Below are 13,254 nucleotides of genomic sequence, written 5' to 3' on the forward strand. Positions count from 1 at the left end.
TCAGAGGTCCTACATGAGTCTCACAGGGCTAAAGTCAAGATGTCAGCAGGCTGAGTTCCTTTCTGGAAGTGCTAGAGGACAACCTGTTTCCTTGCTCATTTGGATTTGCTGGCAAATTTCAATTCCTCATGGTTGTATGACTGCGGTCTCCATTTTCTTGTTAATTGGTAGCTGAGGGCCATTCCCAGCTTCCAGAAGCTGCCCCATTCCTTGTCTCATGACACTTTTCCTCTGTTTTCAAAACCAGCAACAATAAGGTAAGTCCCTCTCATTTTTTGAATCTCTTACCCCTTCTCTCTCATTACATCTCTCTGACCTATTCTTCTACCTTTTTTTTTCTACTTTTAAGAACTCATGAGATTAGATTGGTCCCACTGGTATATTCTAGGATAATCACCCCATTTTAAGGCCCTTAATCTTAAAGTTATATGGCAAAAGTTTTGTCATATAAGATAACATATCAAGAATTCTGGGAATTATGATCTGGGCATCTTTGAGGGACCATTATTCTGCTTACCACACCTTGCAATTATTTTGTGTCAAAAAGAGGTTCACCTGCATCCTTGCACCATAATAAATAAACAAACATTGAAAATAAAAGTTACTTAGCTGTTTAAATATCTACAAAATGAAAGGTTTGGCCTGTTATTTTAAAATATTAAAATATTCCATCTTCAAATTGCAAAAATAACTACTGATTGACATTAAGAAAGATTGAATTTACTAGGTGAATTTCAATAAAAGCTTTGTGTATATTTGATAAATGAGGCTTATGTGCTAGTAAATGATTTAGTAGTGCACCAACCAGGCACTTCTGCCATTTGCCTTGACTAAGTATTAAGAGTGAACTTAAAAGGAGTTGTCAATATGAAATGAACTGTTAAAATTTATGTCCACACAAAATCTGCACACAAACGTTTAAAGTAGCTTTACTTATAATTGCCAAAACTTAGAAGCAACCAAGATGTCCTAAAGTAGGTGAATGGAAAAATAAACTATGGTACACCCAGAAAATGGAATATTATTCAATGCTAAAAAGAATGAGCTTTCAATCCATGAAAAGACATGGAGGAAATTTAAATGCATATTACTATGTGAAAGAAGCCAATCTGAAAAGGCTACATTCTGTTTGATTCCAACTATACAACATTTTGAAAAAGGTAAGCTATGGAAACAGTAAAAAGATCAATGGTTGCCAGGGTTTGGGGGTAGGGAGAGGGATGAATAGGTGGAGTATATAGGATATTTAGGGCAATAGAAATATGATACCATAATAATAGATACATGCCATTTTACATTTGTCCAAACCCATTTTACATTTGTCCAAACCCACAGAATGTAAAACACCAAGAGTGAGCCCTAATGTAAACTATGGGCTCTGGTGATTATTATGTGTGAGGGCAGGTTCATCAGTTGTAATAAATATACCATAATTGTGGGGAGGTTGATACTGTGGGAGACTATGCATGTATGTGGGCAGAGGATATATGGGAAATCTCTGTACCCTCCTATCCATTTTGCTGTGAACCTAAAACTGCTCCAGAAAATAGTCTTAAAAAATCAAACAAAAAAAAAAGTTTAAAAAGGAAGTGAACCAGATTTTAGAATCATCTTATGAAATATAAAATGAAGGTCTGAAAAATAATTGTACCCTATTAGAATTCTTTCATCAAAACAAAATTATATCAAATGAGTGGAAAAAAGGAGTTTAAAAAAATGTCTATTTTAAAATGTTTATTTCATCTTCATCTCATCTCTTAAAAGGGATGTTTGTATTTTTAAGTGGCTATTACTAATATAGCAACAATTTATATAACAAATAAATATAAGTAAATATCCTTTATAAATAAATAAATATAAATATACATGTATATTTATAGTGCATGTCCTAAATTTTTACTTATAGTCGTGAGTCACCAAATTGAAAATTATTATACGAATAAGTTCATACTAAATACATTTGGTTACTAAATTACAAGTTAAAACTACCTAAAAGAAATGCTTATCAATCTGATATCATCACTTTTGCAAGAGTTTTATAATAGGTAAGTCAGATCTTGATTTGTCATCATTTCAATCTGCCACTCAAAAATGTCATAAAAGGATGGTTACTAAGGAGCCCAGAATTTTTCCATTTTGGAAATATTCAACAAACATTTTTTTTTTAAATGTCACTTTTTCTAATAGGCAACTGAATTTTCAATGAACTTTAAAAGTCACTGGAACATTTGAGATCTCATGTATACTTCTTTAGAGTGTAGGGAACTTTATTTGCTGGTTATCTGAACACATATTCCTTCATCTCTTGCTGTGAAAACAGCCAAAAACAATTTTCTAAATACTTTAGCAACAGCTAGAAATCCTCTGATTTTCTCCTCTATGTTTGTTGTATAATGGATTTCTTTGTGTGACTAGAAAAACTAGTCACAAGCAAAGATGTACATATTGTTAGCCAATGGGTAGTAAATTACTAGTAATGCTCATAAATTTATTTTTCTTCAGTATAATGGATTTTTTCCCCCTCAAATCATGCTATTTATTTGTGTTTGTGTTTGTGACTAGTCCACACACGCAGCATGTTACCTCTAAAAACAGAAGTTAAATCCACCCTACTTACCAAACTATTCCCTGAGCCCCAGAGCCAATAGGCTTTAGATTCTGGTAGCGCTTGAGAACTGTGAAGGTTGAGTCTCCCACTTCCACACTGTAGAACTGGTTGTCAACTTTGCTTTTGCTCATGTTGTAATGTTTGGCAATATATGACACATCCACTTGTTTATCGAATCCCTGTGGGAAAAAACAACAAAAACTTGAGACAAGTGAACAACCAGAAAGACAATGAGATACAGAGAAGCCTGTTCTTTCAATGATTACTAATACTTTGTCATCTGTGATCACTATGTAAACCTGCAATTCACACAGAAAAAAATATATATTAGTCCATGTAAGATAATCTGGAGTAAAAGATCTTAGAAAAAATGCAAAGAAAAATTTGTTTTCAATATTAAAACTATTTATGATAAAATATTCTTAGGTCTGAATCATTTTTTCTGAAATGTTTCATTAAAATCATTTATTTATGCAGCAAACATCTGCTGGACATATACTAGCCCCAGGGACTATGTTAGATACTTCAGAGGTGATCCGTGATCACATTATAACAGCCATATGAGGAAGAATAAAAGATTGTATCTACATTATTTTCTCAGAAAGAACTGAGATACAAAATAATGCATAGTTTTAATTTTCAATTAGGCAAATTTGAACTAAATAATGTCGACTTCATTTGCTCTCAATAATACCAAAAATGCTACTACCCTGCATTAAACACTGAAAATTTTTAGTCACTAACACTGTTCTAGTGTCACATGACAGCTTTTTTATTTATTGCAAGCTTAGATTTTAAGTATCTCAATTGCTGTATCTTTTGTTCATCATTAAGAGAAGTTCTTCTATCTATTAATTATATTTAGCAATTGAAGAAATTGCTATTTTGAATCATGATTTATGAATATATATATAATGTAAATATCCATTATCTGTGATTATTATTTACACATAAATGATCCTACATTGCTTTTGATGACATTAAATAGTTTGGATTCTATAGCAAGAAGGAAGTTACAGAATATTATCTAGCCTTTTTCTTGTGGCACACATTGGCAGACGTCTACCCAATAGTCATTTGTCTCCTTCTTGCTGATTTTGTTCAGGTTTTGAGCACTCACATGCTCTATGGGTTCTTCCCAGTTCTAGCACTTGCAAAATGAATAGTCTAAACCAGTGTTCCTCGTTAGAGGTGGCACTAATCCTGAGCAGGCATTTGGGAGAGCTGTGGGCATGTTTCCGTGTGCCACAATAATAGCAGGTGTGGCTTGTCGACCAATGCTCGTTGTCCTGCAATGAGTGGGACATTCCCACTCAATGAATAATTTCCTACATACCTTACATCTTTTCAGTATGTCAAAGCTTTACTTAGTAAAAAAAGAAAGCAAAACAAAACAAAATTGGCTTTAAAGTTCTGAGCCTATAATCTAGACTAAAGGACTTTGTATGGTTTTAACATACACTGACCTCTGAAAATCTAATTCTCACATAATTTGAAAGAAAATGTAGACTTCCTTAGCCTCTGAACCTGTAGTTGGTAATAAAACCATTTCCTTGGACATTTTTGGCATTTCATTTCTAATTAAAAAATTGAAATGGAAGTAGAAACTAATTTGCCCTGTATGCTCTTGGAAGAGAGGCAGGCAGCATCAGTAGTGTAAATGGGGAGAACACAAATGGGGACTGTGTGGACAAAGGTGGCAAAACCTACGAAACTAGTGCAAGAACCTTACGACCCCACACGGGCTTGAGAGCAAAATATTTGTGACAGGCACCAGCCTATGACTGGGAGAGAGACGCTAGCAACAATGCAGTACACATGCACACAGACCTCAAAGAACAGAGTGGACTACAGATGAGGAATCTAGGTTGTTTGGACTGAAGCTGAAAATTCAGGTAATTTACAAATGAAATCGTGAGGCCTGAAATCCAGGAGGCAGTCTATGAAGCACAGAACAGGAAATTAAACAACGCTATTAAGAATCAGGGCAATGTAAGCCCATTCACGGAGACTAAACAGGGTTTAGAATTTAGCCGATGCGTGTGGACAAGAGCAGAAACAGGAACGTTATGACAAGGCTTCATTTCAACAACAGTATCAGGAACTGTTCTCCACGCCATAGTGCATTTCTACTCTAGACTTTTTTGACATATCAGTGAACTAACCCTACTAAAGTCATTTTTTCCCCTCAGCTAGGAATGATTAAAAAAACAAAAAGCAACTGGAGCTAGACTAGCAAATGAATTTCATTTGTCAGGGTTAACTTGGGACAAAGTGCCTGACATTTGTGATGTTCTGACCCTTCTTCACAACCTTTACTACTCTCGTTTCTGACCACCCACAAAACTCTCAGCACACACTAGTCTCGGCAAGCTAAGCAATCTACTTCCCTTCCCCCCACGTCTTCTCTTCACCTCTGAAATGTCACCGTTCCAACTGCACTGCATGTATGTAGTAATAATGTGGAATGACCTTTATGTTCTAGACTTCTGGCACTGGAGACACAATAAAAAGATAAAGTCCCTATCTAGATGGAGGCAGTAAAATAAGCAAGTACTTAAAATATGGATAATATATTTTATAGCAGAATAAAGAAAAGATGTTGGGAGCAAATAGAGAGTAGCAACTAATTGCCTGCATTCATTCATTATCATTAATTCGTTCAACTGCTATGGATAAAACAACCATAGATGCCAAGTAATGGTATAAAACTGGTAACGTTGGAAAGGAGACTCGATGTGTTTTCTCTGGCTAACTATATGCCCAGTCCTTCCCTCTAAGTGGTTCTCAGATGTGAATGTGCATCTGGACCACCGGGGGAGCCTGATAAAATACATATCCCTGACATAACACCTTGGAGATTTGGATTCAGGCCATCAGCATGGGTTCTGAGGATCTGGAGATCACTAGGCAGTCCAGGTGGTTCTGATTTGAGGATCTGACTTTGAGGAAGACAGTGTTAGGAAATCATTCTCCCAGTGTGTTCCCTGGAGCATCAGTATCAGCATCACCTGGAGACTTGTTAGAGCTGCGACTGCCCGCTCCCACCCCACACCTGTTGAATCAGGGACTCTGGGGCCCAGCATTCTCTTTTAATAAGCCCTCTAAGTATTCTGATGTATATTGAGACCCACATACTGGAGCGGAAGGACTGCCTGAAGCCTGTGAAACAGATCATACAGCGCTGCCTGAGATATTTGGAAAGTCAGACACTTACTATGTGACAGAAATAATAGTTCCGCATCTGCATCAGGGAACACACACTTTGTGTCTTTACGTATTGCCAAATTCCATTGTTCATGGCAAACACAAACTGGCAACCAGAGTCCTAGTTAGGACGAGGATTACCCTACATCTCAGATTCAAGTATTTGAAAGAGACCCACTGCTCCAGACTCAAGGACTAACAAAGCCTTGGTACTCAGACAGGTCACCAGCTGGCCAAGTGCTGTAATGGAGTATATCATTTCATCCCAGCAACTGTTCACACACCTGAGAAGTACCCTGTAATTTTTCCCAGTGCATACCTGGAGCAGGACTTTTCATGTAATAGGGAAGCTATATATGGACATGGTGGTAGTTTGGTAAAATGGTTAAAACAATCATAGAGCTTAGACTGAGAGCAAAATTTTAGCTACAAAAAAGTATTCCCAGTCAAAAAGAAAAAAATAAAAGCTATTCAAATAAAATACCTAATGCCTTGACACATTTCCTAAAATAAGTTACTCCATGATCTTTTTTATCCATTTCAGAGCATATAATTTCCTACAATAAGATTAAAAATCATCATTGTAAAGTCTGTGAATTCATACACACACACACAATTTCCTTCCTTAATTTCCATGCAGTCTTTCTTATCATGATTATAAAGTTCAAGTATAAACTTTTCTCTAAAAATGTGCCTATGAAAATATGCCATTAAGCACCCTATGGAAAAACATTATCAATGCTGAAGAGATTTTTCACCAGTTATGTGTTTTAGTACATTCTTATTTCAGATCACAGAACTGGTGATTTGAACCCAAGGAGGGAAGAACCGAAAATTCGTACTGGGAAGGCATGACTGGCCAATAGTTTAAGGCAGAGCTTCTGAAGTTTTAATATAAACCAGAACTACCTGAGGAGCTTATAAAACACAGATTGTTGAGTTCCACTGAAAAGTTTCTAATTCAGTGGGACTAAGATAAGGCCAAGAGGTTGTATGTCTAACAAGCTCCACACTTCAAGAACCACTGTTTTAGAGAATAGTAGATGTAAGAGATGGCACCATTCAAAATGGGCTAGTTGGAGAGGCAAAAACTGAAGAAATGCAGGTCAAACCAAGTAAACAAAGGATGTGGAAGTTAAAAATAATGCCATGATGACTTTCCATGGTATAGCACCTCTATAAGCAGGCCCAGATGTCATTTTCCCTGGGTTGTGTTTTCCTATCTCACAGGTACAATAGAGTGCCCAGTCAATTTTCTCTCAGTTAGCTCACGGAATAAACATTCCATCATCTCTTTATATTAAATTTATACTAAAACACTTGATAGGAATGTATGAAACTCACAGGTGTTCATAAATGCTCATCAGAATGAAACATCTCTTTCCAGAGAAGAAATTAAGATGTTGATTAAGTTATTATAAATAAGAAATGTATTAAAAATCATAAACATTACAGTGGTAACTTTTGGAGATCAATACGGCTCAAAATAGCTACAGGTTTAGAATAGTCTATTCTATCATTGATTCAAATTATTTTTAAAAGTAACCCATTCCTCCACTGAATATTAATCTTATATTTAAATGACTCAATAATGTATTTTATATAGACATAATATGAAAAAATTCAAGCAAACTCATTTCCTCTCTGTCCCCCCGTCTGCCAAAAAACATTTAAGCTAAATTAAAAGACTTTATTGCTGCTGGCAGTTTGGTAAGCAGAGAGGAAATCTAAATATAATCTATCTTGTGAAAAGACTGCATATTACACAGACCTATAAGAAAAGGCCTTGTGTCATGATTCCCCACCATAAGTTCAATTGCTAGCCCACAGCTGTGGAGTTTGCAAAGAAAAATGTCCCACATTGCTGATCTTATCCTGCAGGTGTCCAAAGCCTTGATTGCATTTTTCTCGAATTTAATAACCTATATTCCACTCCCTCCCCGTTTTCATTTGTGCAGGACTGGACTGTGTTACTGCTAGTCTGTTCCTAAGCAGGAAACATTAAGGTTTAAGAGATTTTAGATGTTAAGTTTCCTTTGTTTCTCTTAAATGATATAGCTGAAAAGAGCACCAAGCCTGGATTCGTTCTGCACTTAATACCCATGAAACCAAGTCATTTTATTCTTTCATTCATGTATTGTTTATATTCTGTGTGGTTTCAAAAAGGATTTGTGCAGCTCATCATAAAAGATATAGAAACAATAACACCATTGAATCCGGTTTTAAGAACAAATGTCAAATAAAGTAGGCTGAGAGATGACAGTTTTACTAGAAGACTTAAGAACATCCACTGTCTTGAGCACAAAAGTTATTAGTGTCATGCTTCCAGCAAGCCAAAGGAAAAACATGACAACAACAAAACCACAGTAAGCGGCAAGTTTTGATTCCTTAATTTTATAATGTATATTGTACAATAGTCCATAGGAAAGGTAAAACTTCTCCAGCACTCAACCCCAGGAAAAAAATATTCAATACTTCTTTATATAATAATCCTGGAATAAAACAATGGGCAGTAGATACAGTATTTTTTCATCAAAGACATAGAAATATGCTTCATACAACTTATGTGATATCAACTCTCAATAAGACAAGAGGAGAAAGGTAAACTAGCATTAATCACTTACCTAGTAAAGGTGAACTTTGTATTCTGTTAAATACTATATTTAACAACAGGTGAGGAAAGTGGCACACAGAGCTGTTAATTGGCTCAAAGTCTTGGAACTATTAATTAGTGGTACCAATTAATATGAATTAAAGTTTGGCTCCAAAAGATGTGCTCTTCCTTTAATAAACCATTCACTAGTTCAGCTAAAACAACTTAGAACAGTGATGTGGTTTTCTTATGATAAAGTGAGCTGTAGGAATACAGCTTAAAAGAGATGAATAAAAAACACATCCTGGGACATCCCTCGTGGCGAAGTGGTTAAGGGTCCGCCTGCCAATGCAGGGGACACGGGTTTGAACCCTGGTCCAGGAAGATCCTTCATGCCGTGGAGCAACTAAGCCCGTGTGCCACAACTACTGAGCCTGTGCTCTAGAGCCTGCGAGTCACAACTACTGAAGCCCGTGTACCTAGAGCCTATGCTCCACACCAAAAGAAGGCACCGCAATGAGAAGCCTGCGCACCACAATGAAGAGTAGCTCCCGCTTGCCGAAACTAGAGAAAGCCCATGTACAGCAACGAAGACCCAACACAGCCGATGAATTAATTAATTAAAAAAAAAACCCACATCCTTCTCTTTCACTTATCAATTGTCTCAGCCTGAAGTTTGAAGTCAACATTAAACAACTCAGGGTTGAACTAGACAATTTGGTGCTGGTGATAGAAAGCTGGATTTTTCAGAGCTGCCAAAAAATGTATTTGTTAAATTCTTATTGGGCACCTACTGTACGCCAGGTAGTATTGAAGATGCTATGGATGTAACATTGATCTAGCTCAACAGGATAGCCAAGATGAATTTGCTACAAAATGCATCTCCAGGAAATGAACTGGTCACTCTGTTGGAATTTATTTTAGTATTATCATTTGGATACTGAAAAGTACCTACAAAAAAGTGGTGCTTCTGCTTTTGACACAAATGATACTGAGCTCTTCAGTCTTACAGTTATGTCCAGCATATTGAATTGCTCCTGCCCTTCCAAGATTGTTATATAAAATCAGCAGAAACATTGCCTGCTACTCTGTTATGGCACAAAGGCATGTGTTCAATCCATTTAAAATCTGAATCAAATTATCTACACATGAGTTTTAAAGGGGAAGATGTGAGACAATCCTTAATGACATTAAGGTTTAGATTTTGTTCTGTCCCATGTATATTTTTCCCATTCAATTTCTTGAGGTGTTACTCTCCAAGGAGGATTACAGTAGGGAATCTACATCACTTTAATATTGGTTGTTCCAGAGATGATTACTCTGTGGAACCAATGGCTTACTACAAATCAGTAATGCAGTAAAAACTCTAAGACTTAAATTATGTTTAATCACTATTTTCAGTTATGTGAAAAAGCACATAACAGTAATCATTGGTAGAGCAGGCATGGCTTCTGCCTGCCTGTTTTTTATATATAAAGGAAGACAACTAGTACTGCTTGAATACCTACTAAGCACCAAGCTAGTATTAGGACCAGATGCTGTGCTAAGTGTCTAATAAATCATCTCATGTAAGACAGTATTCTCATTTAGCACTTGAGAGATCCTAGAGTGACTACTTCAGCAAAGGGTAAAAATTCAGCTTTTATCTAAGAATCCTTACTGCGAGGCCTTGGGCAAGCTTTTTACAATCTTAGTCTTAGTGTCCTTATTTATGGAATGAGGGCAATACATGCATATGTTGGAGAAATTGCGAGTTTTGTTCCAGATCACACAATAAAGCGAGTCACAAATTTTTTGGTTTCCCAATGCATATAAAAGTTATGCTTACACTATGCTGTAGTCTGTTCAGTCTAAAAAAAAAAACCTTAATTTTTAAATATTTTATTGCTAAAAAATGCTAACCATAATGAGCCTTCAGCGAGTCACATTCTTTTAGCTGGTGGAAGCTCTTGCCTCAGTGTTGACGCTGCTGGCTGATAGGGTGGTGGTTGCTGAAGGGTGGTGCAGCTGTGGAAATTTCTAAAAATACAACAATAAAGTTTGCTGCATTGATTGATATCCTTTTACAAATGATTTTTCTGTAGCATGCAAAGTAGTTTGACAGCATTTTACCCACAGTTGAACGTCTTTCAAAATTGGAGTCAATCCTCTGCCACTGCTTTATCAACTAAGTTCATGTTATATTCTAAATCCTGTGTTGCCGTTTCCACAATCTTCACAGCATCATCAGCAGGAGTAGTTTTCTTCTCAAGAAACTCCTTTCTTTGCTCATCCATAAGAAGCAGCTCCTCATCTGTTAAAGTTTTATCATGAGATGGCAGCAATTCAGTCACATCTTCAGGCTCCACTTCTAATTCCAGTTCTCTTGCTCTTTCCACCACATCTGCAGTTACTTCCTCCACTGACATCTTGATCCCTTCAAAGTTATCCATGAAGGTTAAAATCAACTTCTTCCAAACTCCTGTTAAATTGATATTTTTTTAAATCTCTCCCCATGAGTCACAAATCTACTTAATGACATCAAGAATGGTGAATCCTTTCCAGAAGATTTTCAATCCTCTTTGCCCAGATCCATCAGAGGAATCACTGTTTATGGCAGCTATGTCCTTACAAAATGTCTTAAATACTAAGACTTGAAAGTGGAAATTATTCCTGATCCATGGGCTGCAGAATGGATGCTGTGTTGGCAGGCATGAAAACAACATTAATTTCACAGTGCATCTCCATCGGAGCTCTTGGATGACCAGGTGCATTGTCAATGAGTGGTAATATTTCAAAAGGAATCTATTCTGAGCAGTAGGTCTCAGCAGTGGGCTTAAATTATTCAGTAAACCATATTGTAAACAGATGTGCTGTCATCTAGGCTTTGTTGTTCCGTTTATAGAGCACAAGTAGACTACATTTGGCATCATTCTTACGGGCCCTAGGATTTTTGGAATGGTAAATGAGCATTGGTTTCAACTTAAAGTTACCAGGTATATTAACCTCTAACAAGAGAGTTAGCCTGTCCTTTGAAGCTTTGCAGTCAGGCATTGACTTCTCCTCTATAGCTATGAAAGTCCCAAATGGCATCCTCTTCTATCAGAAGGCTGTTTAGTCTATGTTGAAATCTGTTGTTCACCACCTTCATTAATTACCTTAGCTAGATCTTCTGGATAACTTGCTGCAGCTTCTACATCAGCATTTGCTGCGTCGCCTTGTACTTTTATGTTAAGAAGATACCTTCTTTTCTTAAACCTCAAGAACCAATCTCTGCTAGCTTCAAACTTATCTTCTGCAGCTTCCTCATGTCTCTCAGCCTTCACAGAATTGAAGGGAGTTAGGGCTTTTCTCTGGATTAGGTTTTAGCTTCAGGGAATGTTGTGACTTCTATTGTGAATTTTGATCTTCTATCCAGACTATTCAGATTTTCTCCATATTGGCAGTAAGTATGTTTCATTTTCTTATCATTTGTGTGTTCACTGGAGCAGTGATTTAAATTTCCTTCAAGAACTTTTCCTTTGAATTCACAACTTGGCTATTTGGCACAAGAGGCCCAGCTTTGGGCCTATCTCAGCTCTCAATGCCTTCCTCACTAAACTCAATCATTTCCAGCTTTTGATTTAAAGTGAGAGACATACAACTCTTCCTTTCACTTGAATACTTAGAGGGCACTGTAAGATTACTAACTGGCCTAATTTCAATATTTTTGTGTCTCAGGGAATAGGGAGGCACAAGGAGAGAGAGAGAGATGGGAACAGCCAGGTGGTAGAGCAGTCAGAACACACAACATTTATCAATTAAGGTCCCCATTTTATATGGGTGCAGTCCATTGTGCCCCAAAAAACAACTGCAACAGTAACATCAAACATCACTAATCACAGAATATAATAACAAATATAATAATAGTTTAAAATTTTGAAATACTGTGAGAATTACCACAAAGTGAGCAAATACTGTTGGTCAATGCAGGGTAGCCACAAAACTTCAATTTGTAAGAAAACATAGTATCTGCAAAGTACAATAAAGTGAAGCACAGTGCAATGAGCTATGGCTGTAATCTACTTTCGATTAGTGGGAAAATTAAATGTGATCATCTATGTAAAGCTCTTAGCATGATGTAAGCTTACAGGAAACTCTCAACAAAGTTTGTTGTTGTTATTATACTTTACTTTGTTAGTTACTTTACTACTACTACTATAGTTATCATTAGTATTGAGAATTTAGATAACACGTAAAGACATAGCTAATTAGTAGTTTTAGAATGTTTTTAACCAAGAGTTGGCCTGGGCCATAGCACCATCCCAAGACACTATGACACTGCTATAAAATCAGTGTATAATCAACAGGGTTCAGAATGGTCAGGTAATAAAATATTTTTCTGTGTTTTCATCTGTGGTAGAGACACTTGCTCCATGGATACCCAAGTGCTCTACTACATTTCCCAGACTCCCTTGCAGTTCTGCTGGGACCAAGTTGCTATAACTGGCCAATGGACTACAAGAAGAAGTGGCAGGTATCATCTAAATGCAGAGGCATTTAAGAGGTGTGCCTCCACAGTTCATTTCTTTCCATACTCTGATGCCTTAACTGGACATCACAAGATGGCAATTCCTGAGTCACAAGATGACAGAAGACAAAATTCCTAAGTCACCAGAGGAGAGTCCTCACTAACCTGTTCTAGACTTTGTATAGCAAGGAAATAAACTTTTGTTCTGATAAGTCACTGAGATTTGAGGTCTATCCACTATTGCAGTATGTTTTTCATTCAATAAATATTTATTTTGGTCTTACAATGTGCCAAGTAACATTCTAAGCACTGAGAACATAAAGCACCTGTCCTCATGGAGCTTAATATTAAATTGTC

At 36.7% G+C, this 13,254-nt stretch overlaps 1 protein-coding gene across 4 annotated transcripts in view; it reads right to left on the minus strand.

Moving 5' to 3' along the window:
• The window catches only part of MAPK10 (mitogen-activated protein kinase 10), a 292,384-nt gene that overhangs the window by 115,224 nt on the left and 163,906 nt on the right, over window positions 1-13,254 (minus strand). For all 4 annotated transcript variants that reach the window (XM_057729534.1, XM_057729535.1, XM_057729537.1 and 1 more), the window contains one exon: window positions 2,618-2,787. In XM_057729534.1, the coding sequence (XP_057585517.1) occupies window positions 2,618-2,787 (170 nt within the window). The remainder of the gene's footprint in view (window positions 1-2,617; window positions 2,788-13,254) is intronic.

Source organism: Hippopotamus amphibius, chromosome 3 (genome assembly GCF_030028045.1).
Source record: "Hippopotamus amphibius kiboko isolate mHipAmp2 chromosome 3, mHipAmp2.hap2, whole genome shotgun sequence".
NCBI classification, from domain to species: Eukaryota; Metazoa; Chordata; class Mammalia; order Artiodactyla; family Hippopotamidae; genus Hippopotamus; species Hippopotamus amphibius.